Source organism: Arachis hypogaea, chromosome 13, assembly GCF_003086295.3.
Source record: "Arachis hypogaea cultivar Tifrunner chromosome 13, arahy.Tifrunner.gnm2.J5K5, whole genome shotgun sequence".
Lineage (NCBI taxonomy): Eukaryota > Viridiplantae > Streptophyta > Magnoliopsida > Fabales > Fabaceae > Arachis > Arachis hypogaea.
In genome coordinates, this window is record NC_092048.1 from 130,214,866 (window position 1) to 130,238,806 (window position 23,941).

A 23,941-nucleotide genomic window follows, 5' to 3' on the forward strand; every position below is an offset into this window, starting at 1 on the left:
CTCTCACAATATGACCTGCAGTATGAGCCTCGACATGCAATCAAGGCACAGGCAATGGCTGACTTCTTAGTGGAGGTAACGGGCGATCCTTCCGAGGAAACGGGCACACGGTGGAGGCTTCATGTGGACGGAGCCTCCAACCAAACGTTCGGAGGAGCAGGGGTCATCTTGGAAAGCCCAGCAGGGGTCATCTATGAGCAATCGACCAAGTTCGAGTTCCCAGTGTCAAACAACCAAGCTGAATATGAGGCTCTCCTAGGCGGATTAGTACTGGCTCGGGAAGTCAGGGCGACAAGGGTCGAAGTATGCAGCGACTCCCAAGTCGTCACCTCGCAGGTAAACGGAAGCTACCAAGCCCGGGATCCCCTCCTCCAAAAATACTTGGAAAAGGTTAAGCAAATGATGAGCCAGTTCCAGGAGGTCATCATCCAGCACGTTCCAAGAGAAAAGAACACACGAGCAGACCTTTTGTCGAAGCTAGCGAGCACAAAGCCAGGATCGGGTAACCGGTCGCTCATCCAAGGCATGGTGAAGGAACCAACGGTCGCCCTCCACCTGACGGGGGCGAGCCCCTCATGGCTGGACCCCATTACCACCTTCCTGGAACTCGGCAAGTTACCCGAAGATGAGAAGGCGGCCAAAGCTTTAAGAAGGGAGGCGGCCAGATACGCAATCATACAAGGACAACTATTCAAAAAGGGACTCAGCCAGCCCCTATTGAAGTGTTTGCACCCCGACCAAACGGACTACGTGCTTAGAGAAGTCCACGAAGGGTGTTGCGGACACCACATCGGGGGCAAAGCCCTAGCAAGGAAGCTCGTCCGAGCAGGATACTACTGGCCAACAATGATGAAGGACTCGAAGGAATTTGTCACAAAATGCACAAAGTGTCAACAAAACGCCAACTTTCACAAAGCACCAGCCTCCGAGCTAAGCTCGCTAACGACTACGCGTCCTTTTTCACAATGGGGAGTCGACCTCCTGGGACCCTTCCCGGTCGGCCCAGGACAAGTCAAATACCTCATTGTAGCCATTGACTACTACACCAAATGGGTAGAGGCCGAACCACTAGCCACCATATCGTCCTCCAACTGCCGGAAGTTCATGTGGAGGCAGGTGATAACCCATTTCGGCATCCCAGAGGTCGTTATCTCGGACAATGGAACCCAGTTCACTGACAAGAAGTTCATGGAATTCCTCTCTGGCCTGGGGATAAAGCAAAAGTTCTCCTCAGTAGAACATCCCCAAACAAACGGGCAGGTAGAGGCCGCAAACAAAGTCATCCTTCTTGGTCTAAAGAAGCGCCTAGACAGCAAGAAGGGAAACTGGGCCGACGAACTCCCCTCCGTCTTATGGTCCTACCGGACAACCGAGCAAAGCGCCACGGGGGAAACCCCCTTTCGCCTAACCTATGGGGTCGACGCGGTAATACCAGTTGAAATCGGCGAACCAAGCCCCCGACTACTCCTCGCAGGCATGAGCGAAGCGGTTGAGAAAGACTTGGTCGAAGAAACAAGGGAGATGGCTCACCTAACAGAGACGGCGCTGAAACAAAGAATGGCCCTGCGTTACAACGCAAAAGTCCTCAAACGAGACTTCGAAGAAGGGGACCTCGTCCTACGACGCAACGACATCGGCGTCCCGACCCCAGGAGAAGGCAAGCTGGCGGCAAATTGGGAAGGCCCCTACAGGGTTAGGGAGGTACTCGGCAAGGGCGCTTACAAACTCGAAAAACTGGACGGCAAGGAAATACCCAGAACATGGAACGCAAGCAACCTAAAGAGGTTCTACTCCTGACCCACCGGCTCAACGACCAGAGAGCCTAGCCAGAGAGTTAGTATTCGCCCCATCCACATGTTAATTCAACTTGTTTACTTACCTTGTCAAATACTTACCCAACTGTCGAGTAATTTTTACTTGTTCAATTTTTTTATCTTTTGTTAAAACTCTCTTACTTGATATCTGTTCCTCGTGACCAAAATCTAAAACGGCACCCCGGGACTGATCACCCCGGGAGCCAGACGGCTCATGGGCCTCAACCAATTCAAAGACTACGCGACCGAACCGGTCCGAACTGCTACCAAATACGAAAACGGCAAGACGGGCACAAGACATAAGCCCGCCCAGATTAAACGGTAACACGAAAACGACAACACGACAAAATAATGAAACAAGCAAGAAATCATAGCAATCGAACGATGATAACTTACAAAGCGTCAAAACGTGCAACGAACACGTAAAATTGTTCAAGGCAAACAAAACGACAAAGCATCAACAGGTTGTTCGACAAATACATTACAAAATATCCTAAGTTATAAGACCTCACTTCCTCGGCATATCGACAATTTTCCCGTCCTGGATAGTCTTGAAAACACCAATTGACGAGATCTCGAAATCGGGAGCAGCAATCTTCAGCTGGGCCTTCAGGGCATCTTCGGTCATCAAGATGGCACTCTTCCCTTGCTCCTTGGCCACATTAAGCTTCTTCTTAAGATCAACGGCCTCTGCCTTAGCGGCTTTCGCTTCCGAAATGGCCTGCTCCCGTTCCTTTTCCAAAGCGACAACTCGACCCTGAGCGGCGTTCAGTTGATTTTCTAATGTCATCTCACGCTCAAGAAGCCGAGCCACGGTCTCATCGGACGCCTTCAGCCTCTCCGCAATAAACGACGACTTCTCCTCGGCGGCATTAAGCTTTCCCCCCATCTCGGACAGCTGACCCTGGAGGAGCTCAACTTGAGCCTTAAAGTCATTATTCGCCTTAACAGAAGACTCAAGCTTCCTCCGAAGCGCCTCCATACCAGATAGCTCAAACTCAGCCTTCCGAGCTATCACGGCCCCACGAAGCAAGGTGCGATACATCCACCTCGCCTGTCCGGACAGCTCGGTCGCATGAAAATGCTCTTCCGTCCCGGGTATCAACTGGGAGTCAATGAACTTGGAGGCATCAAAATTCCTCTCCATCACGGTAAGGACCCCTTCCGGGCTGGAAGACATCTTTCGCTTCCTAGGAGTATGGATAAGCTCCACATCGCTATCCGGTTGAGGGGTGCGAGTCACCTGCTCGTCAGCAGGTCCCTCCTCATGAAGAGGGGAAGCCTGATTCCCCAAGCCCTGCTTTCCCGACTCTTCGGCATCCTGAGCAGGGGAAGCTTGGCCCGTTTTTTCCCCCGATGGACCCTCCGACTTGCCGGAGTCTTTCCCTTCGGCATTCTCATCATCATTAGCATCAAAAAAGGTCTTCATCAGGTTCTCAAGACCAGTCACGGTAGCAGACATTTCCACTGCGATAAACAACAAGAACGTTAGCCGTCAAGCCGACAAACGAATAAAGCAAGAAACATACACAAACAAGAAAAGGAACTCACGAATATAGCTCCGGCCGGCCTCCCGTTCACCCATGAGAAGGTGGGGGTTCACGGGATTCTTTTCAAAGATAGCAAGAAGAACGTCCGCTATCTGCCTATCTACAGCCGACAACCTCTTGTACGACACTTTCACAAAAGGATTCGACCCCGCGCCAAAGCTCCAGTAAGTCTGGATAAGGCGCTCCCCCTCTAACGACAACCAGAAGGGATGGCGACCCTTAACGGGACGAACCTTGAAATACTTATCTTTGAAGCCATGGTAGGAATCCTCAAAGAGGCTAAAAATCTTCCTACCCTGAGCAGCACGGAAAGAAAAAAACCCCTTTCTTGCTTTCCCCTGCTTGGAGGGATTGGTAAGGTTGAAATAATAGAGAAAAACGTCCACCGAAGCCGGTAGCTCCAAGTACTCGCAGACCATCTCGAAGCAGCGGATCGAAGCCCAGCTGTTCGGATGAAGTTGAGACGGACAGACGGATATCCGGTTCAGCAGCGCCATTTGGAAATCGGAGAACGGTATCCGAGCACCGACTTGTGTGAACATGGACTTGTAAAACCAAATCCAATCGGGAACGCGAGGAGAATGGAAATTGAGCTCATAATTACGCTCACGAGGAAGCGGGACAATGGCCTCGTAGTTGGCCTCCTCGTCAGTCCCCCCACATAGGTAACCGGCTTGCCGGAACTCCGTCAATTCCTCTAAGTCCATCTGGTTGGGTGAACTCCTTATATCATCAGTTACCCAAGCATACGGGTCGTAAGCCGCAGCAGATCCGGAAGACCGGGAGACAACACGAGGCATACCTACAGCGGGGTACCACTCCGTTAGTCTATGAGGTCGGAAGCTCGAAAAAACTCAGAAACTACATCTTTCCAACTCAATCACAACCAGATACGGCTAAAGACTGCACCTACTTCACAAACCACCCAAAAAGCCTACCCTGGAATGGTACCCCCTCTCCTAACCCACCTATCCCAACACTGAAAAAACCTCTTAACAAAAATAAAACCAGCCATGCAGTAGATGCAAACAAAAATCACACAATAACAGAGCATAACGCAGACAACAGAATAGAGAAATCAGAAGATTACCTGGAACGATGAAAGAAATCTGGGCTGGAAGTTGAAGCAGGAAGGAGTTCGCGCAGGAAACTTTGGATGTTAGGGAGAGAAGAAGTTGGAAATGATAAGAATGGGAGGTGGATAGGGCGAAAACCACTTAAAAACCACCCCCAAAGAAGCGCGAAAGGAAGCAGGGGTAAGATAGTCTTTATGCACGGGTTTTTTTCAAATCATTATGAGCATTAAATGCCCAGCGCGGAAAACGAAACGGCAAACAAATGCCACAGCAAATCAAGGGACACGCGCACAAGAGACGCGTCCCTCTCACGACCAGACGACCCAGCGACAACACACGAAGGTAAACGTCACGCGCCACCCATGGCCCTCACGACCATCGCTGACGCGTCGGGGGCACTGTTACGGCCTGGCCCAAAACTCGCACGGGTAGACCCGACCCGAGTTTTCGCCGGCCCGATGGTTCGCCCTCCACCCGACCTGAACACGTGTCCCGTACGGCTTGTGCACAGCCGTGTGACAACACCCTCGAGAGTGTGGGCCTGCCCACTGGAAGGGCCCACTACTGACATGTATATAAGGGGAGACTGGCTCTCCCCCCAAGGTACGTGACATTCACACATCATTCCCTCTCCGCCTGCACATATTCTGACAAGGGCGTCGGAGTGTCTTTGCAGGTGGCACACCCCCTTTTCTCATCAGAAGTGCTCGGGACCTCGCTCACCCGGAACCAGGAAACCACGGCCAGACGAGCTCCTCCACCATCCGAAGCATTGACCTCAGGATCCTAACCCGAACCGTCCGGTACCCGACCTACCGAACATATATGATGAACATATGTGGCTAACAACAACTGCATTGCACCTATCCATTTTCTTGAATCTTTTCCTAAAAAAACAATGAGCAAATATTTGTGTTTTATGATAAGCATGGTTAAGAATTATATTAGATATGTAAAATTGTGCTGGCTTGCATTTTTATTTCTCTCTTTTTCTTTCGCACACATAATTTGCGTGTTTAACTTGTACTAATAACTATATATCATAAGACAACAAAATTAAAAAGCACTATTCTTTTATAGTTATAAAAAAATGACTTAGACACATTCTATATGTAAAGAGCAAATAACTTTTAAATTGCATGAGTTTAGTCCATAACAATGTAAAAATAAAATTAGAGTAATATAGTCTTAAGAAAAGCACCAATAAAAAATAGTTTGATCAAATGTGGAGTATTTCACTATTTAATAAACAACTACCAAATTATATAATACTAAAAACAAATGAATACTCATTAGTGAAAATAGTCATGCAAGTATGCAAACTATGATGCACTTACATGTAAACTCTTACAATAATTAGAATTGCCTTAATCTAAACCATATATTGTCAGGACTAACCACATCATATCAAGAATAGTAATTTCTCACAATCAGAATGGATATGTTGAAACTTGAGGAGACAAATTTAACATGATATAAATCAAATTGAAGCTAGTTTTTATAAATATCCTTATCATGTTACTTTACAACACCAAATTAATTATTAATAGCTCCCAACTAAAAATACTTACTAGTCCAGTGTCTAATAGATTTCAAATTACATCAAAATCTAAACAAAGAACCCTCTTAGAGAGGAAATGAAGTTTCTGAAAAGAAATATCACTATTAAAATTCCAGCATGCTCAACCAATGAAAAATAATTAAAATTTAGATATAAGGTAGCATCAAATTATGGCATATGAAACAGATCTTAATTAAAGAAAATATGCTTAATGGAAATTGGAAAACCAAGTTTAACATGAGAATAAATAGAGAATTAGAGATATACAGGATCTAAAGTGAAGAATTGAATATCAGTGGATCTTTCATAGAGAGTTTTAAAATTCGTCTAAAAAGATTGGAGATTGGTTGTATGTGGTATCTACTTAGCTAAACTATGATATTTTAAGCTATGGAGTGAAAGATTGATAATGAATCTTCAATAGAAACAGAATATAACATGCTTCATCTATAAAATTTATTCACTGAAGTCTTTCTTCTTAATAAATTCATTTACAATTGGCTGAGACTATATAACTGAATTTTGTAGTGTGTAAACTTTTCATGCAATCACCTTCCCTTATGTTAACTTTTCTCATGATTGGATAAAACGAAAATGAAGGTTGGAAAAGCAATAAAACAGCACAAATGAAAATTTCTAATTATATATATATATATATTGTGTCATTGGTTATTTATTTCTAAAGTTGTGGATGCTAAATTGTGTTATAGTGGACGAAAATGGTGCAAGGACCTCCAAAAGGACATAGAGCAAATGCTGACACCTAGCAACTTCCTATGTTGAAACCACTAATAACATTCGAGATCTATCCTTATATGAGAGTCATGCAACAAATGCTATAAAGGAATCCAACAGCAATACAACAAATAGAACATTACCTAACGATGACAAAGCACAAAGTAAAAGGCAGAGCGGATGGTGCAGGATGAACCAGGCGTATAGTTGCTACTTGCTGTCAGTAAGTAAACTTAACTCCTTTCAATTTATTCTGATAAGATTCACCTTGAACGAAAACAACAGTAGATATAGTTTAGTTTCTATCATGTCAAACACTGCTAGTTGATTCAATCATAATGTATTTATGCTAAATTTTTCTTAATCCAATTTTCATTAATTTTCAAATTTTTTTCCATAGTAAAAGATTGTTTGTGCAGGGAGAAGAAGAATATAATATATTAGCTACAATGCAATAATAATTCAAACAAAGATGCACGCAATATTAAGCACAGAAAGAAAAATAGAATCATGGAGCAAAGTTAACATAAACATAAAATTTACAAAGTTTCATTTGAAAGCAACAAAACTGAAATGGGCCGTGAAAAAAAAAATTACCCAATTTTCGAAGAGGAAAGACCCAAAAATTGAGAATTGAAACTCACTACCTTGAAGAGTGATGGATATAGTAAGGAATTGAACAAAAAAATTAACAATTCTGCTAGGGAACTAAGAGGGGTCCAGCTAACTTTCTGCCAACTTCTATTGAGCTGAACCCCAAGCTCATTTACCATATAAGAAAAAAGCAACATCCAAATTAACCCTAGTTAACCTTCACCTTTCACCTTTTCCTTACAGCAACATCCAAAACCCTCCAATGGTTGTGCCTCCCTCCCACGTTCGTCGTACGCATTTACTAGCCAGAGTCTAGGGCCGCAGCAGCTCCGTCCCGTCCATGTGCAAGCAACGGCGGTGGTTAGAAGTTCGCGCCAGACCGCTGCAGCGCCTCCGTCCCGCCCACGCGCGAGCAACCGCGGGGAGTCAGAAGCCCACCCCAGACCGCTACTACTGCTGCATGTTGTCGTCGCCGCACCATTGAAGCCTTCCTTTCTCATCCGGTTCACTCGGCATTACCTCCCATGATCTGCCCCCACGAGAGCCGCGTCGGACTCCTCCAAGTCGCACCGTGAAGCCTCACTGAAAAATACTCCTCGGTAAGAATTTATTGATGGGTGTTATACTTGATTGATTTTGATATGAGTAAAGTGGTTGTAAGTTGATTTTGTACCAGATCCTATGCATATAATGACACATTCATATAATATGAATTTTGAATTGTTGGATTTACTTCTCTCTAAAATTAGAGTTTTGATTGTAAGAATTAAAAAGGGTTTTTTGCGATACTAGATGTTCTTAAAGATATTCTGATTTTTGGTGGATTGATAAATTAATTTGTCTCTGATTTCAATTATTTCTAGTCATGCGAATTGGATGTCTTTTGTTGAGGCATATGATTCAATTATAATTTATTGGATGTTGCTTTTTGTTGTGAATGAATGGTTCTTACTGAATGATCACAGATGTTATTTTTACCATAAGATTGTTGTTTTTTTTAAAGATTAGTTATGATTTAATTTAATTTTGATTTATTCGAAGTTCGGTGTGAATTTAATTATATGAAATTGCTGCAAGAAAGTGAACACGTTGACAAAGATGATATTTATAAACGAAAAATGTGAATGTTTCATTTGTGATATGTCATCTTTTTTAAATTTGCTATAGAACTGTTCTTTTCCGTTCAATGGGTGGTTGCTACTAATATTTATGCTATTGGTTTAATGTTTCCTGTTTTGATGGATAATGCGTACACATGCTGCACTGGTTTCTTTTTAATGTGATTTGCGAGTTTGGGATAAAAATTATACTAGAGTTAGTTAAATTTTGCCAAATTTAAAGTTCGGTTTGAGTTTGGACACCTAAAAATCATGCAAAGAGTGAAATCCATCATAATGTTACATGTGATGACGTTACCGTTTGTGGCAATTTTGATACATTTTGAGAGGTTTCTGAGTTACAGTTGTGAATTTTTATAATACTTTAAGAATTGAATGTATTTTATTTTAGTCTTACTTAGTAATTAGTATCTTTCTTCTTGTAGGCAACTTGAATGTTTATGCAAAAATTTACGTCGCATGTTTCTTTTGTTAAACAAATAAATGTTTCTTTTTATCTTAAATGGATGATTCTTTTAAAAGGAATCATCATTTAATAAGGGAATTAACTTTGAAGTAATTGAACTCATATTGTACTTATTGATTCAATTGTTGTGACTTATGAACATTTTTATAGTTAACATATAATAGACATAAATGGCTATTAATTTGTTGCATACACCTTGACCATAAATACTTTATTTTGCTTTCACTTTCCAGGGACATCCTGAAGAGCCGAGCGCAATATGAAAAAATCTACATCAGATGTTTCTTTTGTTAAACAAATGAATATTTCTTTTTATACTAAATAGATGATTCTTATTTAAGGTGGAGATTAACTTTGAAGTAATTGAACGCATATTGTACTTATTGATTCAATTATTGTAACTTATGAGCATTTTTATAGTTAATATATAATAGACATCTATGGCTATTTAGTTGTTGTATACACTCTGACCACTTGATAATAAATTTAATCATATAAGTAACACTTGCCTCATAAGTTTATCATTAAGTAGTACTAAGTAGTATGTTGTGTACGTGGACTCCGTTTTAATTTGATAAAAATTGTAACTCCAAAGTTCAAGTATAATAACAGCATAAAACAAACAGTGAGTAAAAGGAAAGCTGTCAAAACCCTTTGATTGCTCTTGAAAAAGCAAATAATTAGATATTGTTGTTGTTCTTTTCTTTATCTATTTTTTTTTCTTTAAATTTTGTTAAACAAGCATGAGGATAAATACAAAAATCTTTTTCCTTCTTTTGTGATACTTGTATTCACTATCAATTGAATCATCTCTGTAATAAAGAACAATACAAATAACTTCTGGTAGGTACCTAATTATTTTTGTAAAGGTCTAAGTGGATGTTACTTAGCTTGTGTCAAGTGTCAAGATGTTTTTTTTTTTTTTAATACTAAATAGCTGTTACTTTAACGGAAGTCATGTGAATGAAAAATAAAAAAAGTTTATCTCACATAAGTAACTATAAATTTGTCATCATGCTAAAATGCAATGAAATGAATCATGATATTCATTCAACTTATCCATATAATTTACAACATTGTCGATACAAGAATTCATCATGTACAAAAGTAATAAACAATGTGATCATACGATTCATGTCATTAGCACATCTCTATCATGCACAGATATAGAGCTCTCTTCCAACAGTGTTGCAAGCTGAATAAACAATGTGATCATATTATTCATGTCATTAGCATCACCCCAATTCTTTGCCCTGTGATGGATAAGCACACAAATGACCCAACCATTAAACATGAATATTGTTGAAAAACAAAGAACATCAAGCGTGTAAGGTAAAACACCCTTTCTTATGACCTAATAAAGACATGCTAAATGAACAATTCCAAAACAAAAGTAACTGGGTCTCAGGATGTAAAAGTAAGATGTATGTGAAACTGCCAAACAGCATAAAAACTTAAGGTATAACAACAAAACAATTATAAAGCTTAGAATTTAACATATGAACTTCTATGGTTAGAACCAGATTATGAGAAAAATATGATAAAATATGGTCTTTTTTGTTATTTATTTATTTTAAGAAGTCCCTTTTTTTTTAGTGAAGATGTTCTTTTGTTTATTATGATTGGCAACTTAAGCCAACAGACCCTATTTACTTCATTAAAATGTCTCCAATCATAGTAATAATATATATCCAATTTATCAAAAAAAAAAAAAGAAAAAAAAAGAGAGAGAATTACAATCTCCATCCAAGGAGACAGGAGAATAGAAGAAAGAAAACTTACTTTATAGCATCACGGCATATTCTACTTATGTCCTCCTTGATAGATCTCGAACCACGGCCAATATAATATCCACTTTTCATTCTAGCCTCAATTCCTGCAACCTGTTAAAAATAAAAGAATATGACAAATTAAATTATGATATCAAAGGACTTCACAGTAACAGTAACAATGGGTTAAAAAAATATATAAAGAAACAGCTATCTATTGATAATTATAAAAATAAAGAAACATCAACAATTATATAATTAAAAAACATCTATTTTTAAAATTAAAAGACACAATTATTACTCAATTTAAAATAATCTAATTATTTGAATCTAGTAAATGTTTATAGAAGTTTTCCCAAATTAGGCCATAATTGTCTCCAAAGTAAATACAAAGTCCTCATTCTGAACCTTATCCATGACAAGTGACTACTTCATAAAACTTAAATGACTAAAATAAAATTTTAATCTATTTGTTCTTGATAACTACAAAATACAAAAGAAGACAAGAAATACTAGAATAGAACTCCATACAAATGAATATCATCTTGAAAAGAAAAAATTACCAAAAACCTTCAATCATTGTAGTGGTATAGTGTTCTTTTCACTGAGGCAAAAACATTATATCCTTTCACCTTGGTGGTGCATATATTCATAAGCAAAGACACATTATTCAATCAGAAACATCTCAAAGCCTATAAAAAATATAAAAACCAAGTAAGCACTATCAATAGTTATGAAATCAAAGGTTAAATGTATTCAGTAAATCTAGACTTTGTAAGCACTAGCAATAAAAACTAAGTAAGTACTATCAATAACAGAAAGCTTAAATATATTCAATAAATCCAAACCTTGTAGATTATACCATTCTATTTCCATTGCTTCTAAAAGCAAAACAAAGTAACTAGTCTTAACATACCTCTAGAGTTTCCAAAAGCTGTCCCAGCATTCTTTTATTGCTTAGATCCTCTTTCTTCGGCAATAGCCTTTGTACATGTTCTGTATTAGGAATCGCAGAAGCCTTACATAAAAAACAAATACTAAAGCATTAGATTTACAACCTTAAACCAAGCACTGATGGAAGAAGGCAATACATTTACAATTACCACTTTCGACATTCTTTGATTTTCAACTCTCCGACATCCATCTTCATTCACAAATGCATAATAATGAATCAAATTTAGAAATATGAATTATCCTAAATTGAATCATGATTACTAAAACTTAGAATAAATGACCATTTGTATCCATGAGAGATGAAAACGTTGACATTTGTATCCATGATAGCCTGAAACTAAAGGTATACCCATGATAGATGTCCTCCGTGTGACAAAAGTGTCTTGACTTGGATCTGAGCTTGGTTCGTAGGAATCCGATCCTACGTGGCACTCCAAACCCCCAAACCCTTTAAATATAATCTAATTTTAATTTATAATTTTATTCCCCATCTTCTCTTCCCCAATTCCAAACTCTGAAACACTACCACCGCTCTCGTTCCTTGCTACCACCATAGCCATCAACATCATCAACCCACCGTTCTCCCTTCTCGACGTTTCTGCCTCTTCCTCAACAGCTTCTTTCTCCTCTCATCGTCAACATCAACATCAACAACCTCATCCTTATTAAGGTTTTTTGAATCTTCCAAATTCCCAAAATTTTTCATCATTTCTCACTTCTCACTGGCACCACTCACGAAGGGTGTAACCTTCCTCTAAGAAGTTGGAAGTAGCCGTCGTATCCGGAGAAGTTGTCTTCGTTGGCGTGATTTTGGTGGTGATCGGAGTCGACGCTGTAGGTATCAAAAGCAGACATGTCTTCTGTCTCTATGTTGTTTTTGTTCTCTCTCTCTTCTGTACAAAGATGGGTGCTTCGTTTGCTTAGCTTAATTGAATAATTGTATTCAGATAAAGAGAGAGATGCTGTTAAAAATTAGAACGTTTATTTGAGAAATAAATATTACCAACACGTTCATATATGCGTTCCTCAATCGCGGGTCCTTTTCTCCTTCACTTTGATTTTTTGTGTTACTGATCTGTGGAGTGCCTGATTTTTTTCAAAGTTTGAATTTTTTTTTTCATAATTGATGAAGAGGAGAATGAGTCTAGGAAAGAGATAGATGAAGACGAGGGGGACGATGATGATGTTGTTTTCCTTGATAATTCTTACTACCTGCACGGTTACTGGGCTGGCTTGGTTGACCGGTATGAAGAGATGGTTGAGAAGTACCATCCCGGATTTGGAGTGCGGAAGAGGAAGGGGAGGTGGAGAAGGTGAGGATGAAGGAAGAGTGGTTGGAAAGCATGAGAGTGAGGAGGGTGTCCTTGATGGGGTCAGAGGTGGTGGGGAGGGAGAAGAGGATGGCTTTGTCGGCGTGAAGGGCGGAGTGGATGGTGAGGGAGTGAGTGTTGAGGAAGAAGGGGTCAGAGTGGGGTTTGAAGAGTGAAGAGTGGGGTTTGGAGAGAGAGAGAGAGTGTGTGTGTGAGTAAGAGAGAGAGGGGTTGAAGATAAGGGAGGGAGTGCCACGTAGGATCGGATTCCTACGAACCAAGCTCAGATCCAAGTCAAGGCACTTTTGTCACACAGAGGGCATCTATCATGGGTATAACTTTAGCTTCAGGCTATCATGGGTACAAATGTCAGCGTTTTCATCTCTCATGGGTACAAATGGTCATTTATTCCTAAAACTTAATAAAAAAGGCATGGAGAATCCCAAGTAAAAAAGAAATAAATTATACAAAGAAAGAGTAACACAAGCAGCGTTACCTTGTCTACGGAGCCCTTGCAATCAGCGAGGAAGGAGGGGGTTGGCACGAGCGTAGATGGCTCGAGCGTGGATAGAACTGCAAAAGCAGAGAATGCAAGCGATATGAATGAGGAGTCGCGAGCAGTGGGAAGGGTAAGGTGAGCGAAGTGGGTGAATGATAAGCGAGAACGGTTCAGCAGCGCCGCTACGGTGGCACGACGAAACCACGGCAGCGTGGGGCATTGGGGAGAAGGATTAGGATTTGTAGTTATGTGTGGTGAATAATAAATGGGAATGAAAATAAATTAGGGTAAATTTTGATTAAAAAATAATCAAAATTTAAATTTAAAAAATAATTTAAAATTAATAATTATTAATTGAGTTGTTCAATTCTTGGCTGATAGATACTTGGTTCCTTATACTTTTCCAAAAAACAATAGAAACACAATAGAATGGATACAAACCTCCACAGTAGCTGTAGAAAGATCTTCTTTTACCTTAGTTTCTAAATTATTCTGAAAGTACAAAGCCAAGACATCAAAAATCAAAGAAAAAACAAACAATTCATTTTGCATTACTTAGAAATTTCACTTGCTCTTATTGGATGCAAAATTGAAGATAAGAAGAAAACAGGTTAAGAGTTAAGACCTTTTGGCGAAGGGCAATTAGAATCCTGGCAACAATATTACGGATTTACGGTTCTGGATTTTCTGCATCAACGGAGAATACAACAACAACAACAGTACAAACATTTACATCAAATAGTAAGGCACACAACTCATCATCGCAAAATCATTGGGAAAAGAAAAAAGAATTACCCCCAGGTGGGAGCGCGTCTCTTGAGAGTGATCTAGTATTGCTACCTGCTATAAAGATACAATTTAAATAAACAAAAATAATATTAAAAAAATAGAGAGTAGTATGAGCAGGGGTATTAAAATCTTATACTTTCATTTTCTCATAGCGCTTGTTGGGCAGTCTATTGCAAAATGCCCAGAAATGCCTATAGTTGTAGCAGCTTTCGCCAACCTGCCTCTGCATCCACCTCCTCCCTGGTTGCAATCCTCGACCCATTCCACCACGGTTGTAGCATGCACGACCGTCATCACATCCTTCACCTTATCCACCACCACGACGAACTCCATCGCGACCACTGGGACCCATGCTGCCTTAGACTCCTCCACCACCATAGCCTCCGTCGCCACCGCATCGACCTTCATAACCCCTACCACCAACGTTGTTGTCCCTTCCACCGCGATGACTCCCCTGAAGGTTGGAGCCATCAGGTACAATGACATCAACTGCCTTGAAACTCTATAATCTCCACCTTCAAGTTAGATTAGGAGCAAAAAGAGTTGAAGAAGAAAAGGAGATCGAAAAATAGTATCTGAGAACGGAGAAACGAACTGGAGAGAAGGAGGAGGAGGAACTAAATATGATGATAATGATGATAAAGAAGAAAGAAAAATAGAAATTGAAAATGGAGGGAGAACGTAAATGATGAAAATGAATCTATTTTTCAATTTTGATTTTGAATTCAAAATTCAAAGTTTGAAATTTCGCGCTCAATTGTTGTATTGTGGCAACTGGCAAGTGACAACAATGACACGGGATGAGAGAGATGACCCTGATATAAGATGAAGGAATTCTTGAGAATGAATCTAGAGCATGTCACGTTGGATTTCCACTATGGAAGAAATCCTCTTTTTAAGGATAGTTATAGGATTGTAGGATTTTATGTATGTTTGTGCTATATGAGGTATCTATAGGAATTAATAATAAGTCCGCATATAAGCGCCAAAAATTGGTGATTGCGCAAGTGATTACTTCGAGCGTCATTTTATTTTATATTTTAGTGTCTACGATATATTCTAATTTGATAAGTTAAGTAAATAATATTTTGTTATAAATTTAAATTTTATTTAAAAATTTATTATTAGCTAAAATTTCAATTCTCAATATTTATCTAAATAGATAAATAAATTAATTATTTAATCAATTTAAATTGATTAATTTTTATTTTATTTTATTTTTTCAAGTATTACAATAGAGTAGAGTGTGTAAAATATGATTAAGTATATAATTATAATTAATTCTTTACTCAATATGAAGTATAATTTTGGTTAAATTGTTCATGGTGAATTATAAATGAGCCTTAAAATATTATTCATTCTTAACTTTGTAATCGATGAGTTTAATAATTATTATTTCTATATTAATGATCAAACAATCATAATATTAATATTTTTCATTAACCTAATATCTATATAAAATATTATCTATCACTCAAAAAAGAAAATTCACCAATTTCTACACACTAATCTTGTATTTTATGTTTAGATATTCATATGATTAATATTATAATGCCTAAATGTCTATAAACTATTCACTAATATAATATATCCATAAAATTTTTATACTTCTTAAACACTATAATTTAAGTGTTGGAACGTTTTTTTTTTGTAGGTATCAACCACTATATTTTTTTTTTATGTTTAACTTATTCTCACTCTATAAAAAAAAAAAGACGTATTACATTATTGTAAAAAACGAAATATACTTTAAAAGTTTATTCACACAAAAATATTTGACATCTACTGTAAGACTAATAAACTAATTTTTTACTCCACCAAAATTTAAAGAATTATATTCAAATACTTGAGTCAATTTTAAGTAATATTTACATGTTTTAATGATTTATGTGTTTTAAAATTTTTTATTACTCAATTTCTATTTAAATATGAGTTTCATAAGGACATATAACATTCATTGAGAATTTATAAAAGGTTTAACTAACATGTATTTTAAAAGCACATAATAAGATTACTATTAATAAAATATTTTAAATATTTGTATTTAATAAATAAAAAATAAATACATTAAAAACTTAAATTTTTGTATTTAAAAAAAGATTTAATTTATCATCTTAACATATATTCTTAAAATATAAATTAAATAAACCCTTTTACAAATAATTCATTAAGAATAAAGATGCATCTTTCACATTTATTGATGAACATGTTTCTTATACTCCAACTGTAAATTTTTGAAATATAATTTTACTTTGTTATGGAAACATCCTCAAAGTCAGAAGCTGCTGTAAATATATATATATTTTTTTTGTCAAAAGTCATTCTTAAAATTTAATAAACTGCAACATCAAATCAGAAGCATAAACATCATTTGCTAATTATTTCTTTAGCAATTTTTTTTATTTCAATTTATATATAAACTCATTCATCACACATAAACAAATTCCAAATATATAATTTCTATATGACATTATAATCTTATTATCAATTTCTTCTTATTAGTATATCAAAAGGAGCATCGTACAAATAAAATCAACTTTATTATTATTTATTTTCTATTTCTATGTTTTTTGAATTTTATATCCCCTACGATCAATCTTTGCTTTTATCATCATCATTTTGAAAGTTAATAATCCCTTTAAAATAATGCCATACAATAATGGTCATGTTATTTTTTTCACGAATTATATTATTATTTAATATTTTAATATTGCCAATAACACTATATATTAATTCAATCTCTATTATTTATTTCATTATTAATACATTATTTTTTTCCTATAACATTTATAAATTTAAATGTATCTTTACATAAACTTGAATTTAAATTTGAATTGTCCAAAAACTCATAATAGCTCTACATCATTTAATTGATCATATTAGTTGTATATTTGTTATTCTTTAACAATATATAACTGCTGCACAATTCATTTCATTAAATTTGAGGGTTATATGTAATTTTTCAAAAAAATAATGATTTTTCATAATTTTTAAAATATGGGGTAAATTTTTAAAATGTCAAAATGATAAGAATGATTAATGATAAAAAAAAAAAAAAAAACTGTAATCTCCAGGGAGATTTGTGTTTTTTCGAAAAAAAAATTAAAAAGCATAATCGTGCAAGAGTGATTTATGTTTTCTTTAAGGCATAATCTCCATGGACGATTTGTGTTTTATCATATTTTAGCACATTGCTATTATACTATTTTGGTGCTAAATAGAAATTGTTATTATCGATATTTTTAGATTTGTAAACACTTAACTTGGTTTTTATCTATTTTCTTGAAGAATAAGCGACTTCTGTCCAAAAAAATGAGATATTTCGACACCTAACAAAATTATTTTTAATATAATTCATCCATTAAAAATTTTGTTAAATAATAATTAAATTAGTTTTTGTAGGGTTTTATTTGTAAGTAGTGAATATTTTATATTATTAATAAATTTATTTTTTAAAAAATATCTTTATTCTTGATGATTAAGTGGAGAAAGACTATTGACAAAAGTAATATCGTACACAAAAAGAAAAAGTATTTATAATACAAAAATCTTTTAAAAAGAAAAGATAGCGTTGCAAGAAAAATGAAAAAAAGAGACCGATGATATGTTGTTGTTGGTAAATAAAATAATAAAAATGACATGATATAATTGCAAAATTAAAATAATAAACATAAGAATTATAATGATGATGAGAAAGATAATGATAATAGTAATTGATCTGTACCAATAATTTAGGACCGACGTTATACCTCAAAAACAGCACATTTTAACAGTGCAACATACCAATTCAAAATCATGTCACTTATCCACTTCGTCACTTATCCCAGGAGAGGAATCCGATCGTTAGCTCGGATACAAAGCCAGGAATCTCGGACCCACTAACAGATTCCTCTAACCGTAAATAGCACTGATCAGATAGTAAGAGGCAGATAACAGCACAAACACTTACGATAGTAGTGTATAGAATATTATTCCTGCTCAGAAACTGACTTAAACATCGGAGTCCTTTTTGCAGGTACTCCCCACTGCTCGGACGAGGCTCGTATTGGTGGCGCGATCCTCAGCAGATACGGTTGACCAAGCCGCTTGGATCCCAACCGACATATACCTCGGTTCGAGCTCCTGGCAGGAACATTTGGCGCCCACCGTGGGGCCCGAGAGTTCATTCTCACCCCTCACTAAATTTCTAGCTTTAATTTATTTCCTATACTCGCACTGTGTATTTTCCTCTTGCAGGAAGCAAAGCATGACCGACCATTCCGAAACCCAACAGCATTCTCAAAACAATGTCGACCTCCTTGCTGCCAATTCCGTCCTCCAAGCGGAAAATCAGCGACTAGCCGAACTCCTGGCGACGCTGCAAAACGACAGAGATCGAAAGGTCGATAGCAAGAAAATAAATGCTAACCAACACGAGGAACACCTGTCGGAATCCAACGCAAAAACAGGAGAGACAATCCCAAAGAACGTGAGACGCCGGACCAACTCGTTCTCCGAGAAAATAATGAGCTTCAAGATGCCACAGAACTTCACACTTCCGATGACGCTAATGCCCTACAAGGGAATCGGAGATCTTAAAGTCCACGTTACAAAATTTGAGTCTATGATGTTCCTCAACAGCGACTCAGACCCCATCATGTGCCGATCTTTCCCAACATTCCTAGATGGAGCTGCTTTATTATGGTTTTCTAACTTTCCTGCAGGATCCATAAACAACTTTGATGAGTTCGCCAAAATGTTCATCAATCATTTTGCAGCATCCAAGATATACGTTAGGGACTCAGACTACCTCAGCACAATCAAACAGGGACAACACGAGAGCTTAAAGGACTACATGACGCGCTTTACAACAGCAGCAATGAAAATTCCCGACCTCAATCCAGAAGTACAACTGCACGCAATAAAGAGCGGTCTCAGGCCAGGAAAATTCCAGGAAGCAATCGCTGTGGCAAAACCAAAAACACTGGAGGAATTCAGAGATAAGGCGACAGGGCAAATCGAAATTGAGGAACTCCGTGAAACTAGGAGGAACGAAAAGCCCATGTCCAGAAAGGAGGAAGAAAGACCATACAGGTCCCAAAACAGAGACTCTAAAAAGCCTTTCAGGCTAGCCCCGAAGTTCGATTCTTATACCAAGTTCAACACCAAAAGGGAGGATATAATCAAAGAGATCCTCCACAGCAAACTCATCAAACCACCAAACCGAGCTGGCACATACCAAGACCAGAGGTACGTTGACAAGACGAAACACTGCGCTTTCCATCAAAAATTTGGACACACCACGGACGAGTGCGTTATAGCTAAAGACACGTTGGAAAGACTAGCAAGACAAGGGTTACTGGACAAATACATCGGCAGACAACTCCACAAAGAACAACCAACATCACACGAGGCAGAACACCTGAAAGCAAATGGCGAAAAATCTCAGTGGCAGAGTAATCAACCACCTAAGAAAGTCATCAACTACATTTCAGGAGGTTTTGCGTGTGGCGGGGGCACAAGCTTGGCCAGGAAAAGAAGCTACAGGACCATGTTGGCGGTCCAAAACGAAACACCCACTAACGCACCTACTCCAGAAGTCCCTAACATCACATTCACCAGCAAGGACTTTGACAATAAGACTCCCAACCTTGACGACCCCGTAGTCATCTCAGTAACAACAAGAGACCTCTTAGTTCGGAAAGTCTTGCTAGACCAAGGTAGCAGTGCCGATGTCATGTTTCTGTCGACCTTCGAGAAAATGCAACGTAACGAAAAAATTCTACAGCCGTCCTCCGGGGAGCTCGTCGGATTCTCAGGGGAAAGAATCCCCGTGACAAGTTATGTATGGGTGAGGACACCCCCTCACTCAAAAACTTTAGACATTCAATGCCTAATTGTTGACTGTTTCAGCCCATATAATATTATCTTGGGAAGACCCTCTTTAAACACTTTCGGAGCCATAGTCTCCACAATTCACTTGTGTGTTAGGTTTTGTTCAGAAAAAGGAACCATAGCAACAGTTCACTCGAACAGGAAAGAGGCAAGGCAGTGCTACAACGCAGGGCTAAAAATACAACAAACACCAACAAGGAGAATAAACTCGGTATACAATGCCAGCGATATACCAGACCTCGCCGAGTTGGATCCTCGGATCCATCATGAGCAGAGGCCAACACCAACCGATGATCTCCACAAGGTAAGCCTGACCGAGGATAAGAGTCAATGCACTAACATTGGTTCTACCTTGCTTGCAGGATACAAACAACAAATGACAGATCTACTCTGAACAAACGCCGACCTGTTCGCCTGGACCCCGGCTAACATGCCAGGGATAGACCCAGAAATCATATGCCACAAGCTCGCCCTCGACCCCAAAGCCCGACCAATAAAACAAAAGAGGAGGCAACTCGGAAAGGAAAGGACAGAAGCAGCAACAAAGGAAACACAAAAACTGATAAGCGCAAGCTTCATCCGAGAAATACAATTCACATCCTGGCTGGCAAACGTGGTCATAGTCAAAAAGAGCTCGGGAAAATGGCGGATGTGTGTAGACTTCACTGACCTGAACCGAGCCTGCCCTAAAGACTCCTACCCCTTGCCAAACATTGATAAGCTCGTAGACAACACCTCCGGCTATCAGATCTTAAGCTTCATGGACGCGTACTCAGGCTATAACCAAATACTTATGCACCCAGACGACGAGGACAAGACAGCTTTCATAACCGACCAAGGGAATTTCTGCTACAAAGTCATGCCATTCGGCCTCAAAAACGCGGGTGCTACATATCAGCGCCTAATGGATAAAGTTTTCCAGAAGCAAATCAGCAGGAACATGGAGGTATACGTGGACGATATGGTGGTCAATTCAAACACAGAAGAAGAACACCTTAATGATTTAAAAGAAGTTTTCGACCAACTGAAGAAATACAACATGCGACTGAATCCAGAAAAATGTGCGTTTGGAGTCCAAGGAGGTAAATTTCTGGGATTCATGTTGACAAACAGGGGGATAAAGTCAAATCCTGAAAAATGCAAAGCAATTTTAGAAATGAAATCGCCGTCCACAATCAAGGAAGTACAGCAACTTACAGGGAGGCTAGTCGCCCTCTCAAGGTTTTTACCCACGATGGCAGCAAAGTCGGATCATTTCTTTAATATACTGCGAAAGTCAAAACAGTCCGAGTGGACGGAGAAATGCGAAAACGCATTCGCCAAGTTCAAACAACGGCTCGCATCCCAACCCATACTGGCAAAACCAGTACCCGGTAACCCCTTGTATTTATATCTTTCAGTATCAAATAACTCGATTTGATCTGTCATTGTTACAGAAACAGGTCGGCAACAAAACCCAGTGTATTTCGTCAGCAAAATATTACAAAATGCAGAAACGAGGTATCCAACTATTGAAAAATTGGCATATGCCCTAATAATCACAGCAAGACGACTCATGCACTATTTCCAAAGCCACAAGATCATAGTACGAACAAATCAACCCCTAAGGCAGGTACTGTCAATACTTGACCTCGCGGGAAGACTGGCCAAGTGGTGCATTGAGCTGTCAGAATACGATATGGAATATCAACCTCGGAACTCATTAAAGTCACAAACACTGGCCGACTTTGTGACAGAACTGACGTCGGATGGAGATGCACACCCAGAATGGGAGCTGTATATAGACGGTGCCGCCAATGAGGACGGCGGTGGAGCAGGTATAGTCCTCAGAGACAAAGATGGAATCTTCACTGAACAATCAATAAAGTACACATTTCCAGTCAGCAATAACCAATCTGAGTACGAAGCCCTCCTAGCCGGCATGCGCCTAGCAAAAGGGTGTGGAATACAAAACATAAAGATCTACTGCGACTCCCTCTTGGTGGTTCAGCAGGTAAACGACGTATTCCAGGTACGAGAACCCTCTTTAGAACAATATTATACACAGGTAAAATGCTTAGCACAACAGTTCCAACATTTTGAAATAACTCATATAAGTAGAAACAACAACAACCAAGCCGATGTACTATCCAAACTAGCCACATCTAGGAAATTAGGAACATCCCCAAATTTATCACACATGACATTGGAACAACCGAGCATATACAATAAATTTTTTATGAGTATATTACAGGAACGAGATTGGAGAATATCGTACATTGAATTCCTAAAGTTCAGAAAGAAACCCAAAAATGTAGAGAACCCGAAGCTCTTCCAAAGGAGGGCGAGTTTCTTCACAATCATAGGTGATGATCTATACAGGAGAGGATTCTCCCGACCCCTGCTCAAATGCCTAGGAAAGGAGGAGGCCGACCTCGCAATGGAAGAGACCCATGAAGGAATTTGCGGCACACATATCAGAGGTTGGAGCTTAGCCACAAAAATATTGAGGGCTGGATACTATTGGCCAACATTGAGAAAAGATTGTCTCGATAAAGTCCGAAAATGCGACAACTGCCAAAGATGCTCACCGATCATCCACAACCCGGCCGAGACGTTACACACGACGGAAATCGGATGGCCGTTTCACATATGGAGGCTCGACATACTTGGCCCTTCCCAATCTCCAAAGGATAGGTGAAGTTCCTGATCGTAGCAATCGATTATTTCATAAAATGGGTAGAAGCCCAACCTCTAGCGAAAATAACATCGAAAAAGGTAAAAGGTTTCATTTGGAAATTTATCATATGACGATACGGACTGCCTATGGACATAATTACTGATAACGATAGATAATTTACTGATAAGAGAATAGCATCTTTCTTGCATGATTTGAATATAAAGCATCATTTTTTCTCGGTGGAGCACCCACAATACAACGGGCTCGCCAAAGCTGCTAATAAAGTTATCTTGCAGGCTCTAAAGAAAAAAGTAACACTTGCCAAAGGACAATGGGCAGAATTGATACCAGAAATCCTCTGGGGTTACAACACCACCTTGCAAAGCTCAACTAAAGAGACACCATTCAGGCTAATGTTCGGATCCGACGCCATGATCCCGGTAGAGATATCACAAGGCTCGGTCAGAACAACCTATCTCGACGAGGATACTAATGATCAAACTAGAGAAGCTGAGTTAGACCTACTAGAAGAAGTACGAGAAGAGTCAAGAATAAGACATGAAGCAATGCAACAATTAACTCGGCGCAAATACAACACAAGGGTTAGACCCCGAACACTACAGCAAGGAGACCTTGTGCTCCGACGACTGGAAGATGTCCAAAAATCGCCAGGAGAGGGTAAGCTCGCCGCTAATTGGGAAGGTCCTTTCAGAGTCATACAAGTACATGGCCGAGGTGCATACTCGTTACAGACCTTGGAAGGAGATAATCTACCGAACACTTGGAACATCACGTCCCTACGATTGTACCATACTTAAACATATGTAATCTTTTTTGGAGAACAAGGGGTACTCTTTTTCCTACCACCGAGGTTTTTTCCCAAAAAAGGGTTTTACTCGGGGAGGTTTTAACGAGGCCAACCACTCCAAATATCAAAAAGATATGACAAACAGCAATCAGATTGTTTTAACGAAACAAGTTCATATTCATATTAAACAAAGATGTTTTTCAAAGTTTAAACATCACTAACACCAAAATACAAAATGAGCAAATCAAAAGCTCAGACAAAGTCCAAAAACAAAAAAAAAGGGCAACGATCATTTATCATTTACATGAACATTTTCGTCCTGGGCTTCATCTCCAGGTTCGTCATCAACCAAAACCCCACCAACA

At 38.8% G+C, this 23,941-nt stretch overlaps 2 protein-coding genes and 1 long non-coding RNA gene across 3 annotated transcripts; all 3 read left to right on the forward strand.

Annotated features, from left to right (window-relative positions):
* Positions 1 to 7,291: 7,291 nt before the first annotated feature.
* On the forward strand, positions 7,292 to 9,428 carry LOC112733469 (uncharacterized). The gene is made up of 2 exons (XR_003168232.3): positions 7,292 to 7,929; positions 9,148 to 9,428. It is a non-coding gene; the product is annotated as an uncharacterized lncRNA (long non-coding RNA).
* Positions 9,429 to 18,481: 9,053 nt separating this feature from the next.
* LOC112735425 (uncharacterized) lies at positions 18,482 to 20,503 on the forward strand. The gene has a single exon (XM_025784961.1). It carries the CDS (start codon positions 18,482 to 18,484, stop codon positions 20,501 to 20,503), a length of 2,022 nt encoding a protein of 673 aa, XP_025640746.1.
* Positions 20,504 to 20,539: 36 nt separating this feature from the next.
* On the forward strand, positions 20,540 to 23,586 carry LOC112735426 (uncharacterized). Its single transcript, XM_025784962.1, has 3 exons — positions 20,540 to 21,482; positions 21,546 to 22,785; positions 22,959 to 23,586. The coding sequence occupies exons 1-3, from the start codon at positions 20,540 to 20,542 to the stop codon at positions 23,584 to 23,586; spliced, it is 2,811 nt and encodes a 936-aa protein (XP_025640747.1).
* Positions 23,587 to 23,941: the final 355 nt, after the last annotated feature.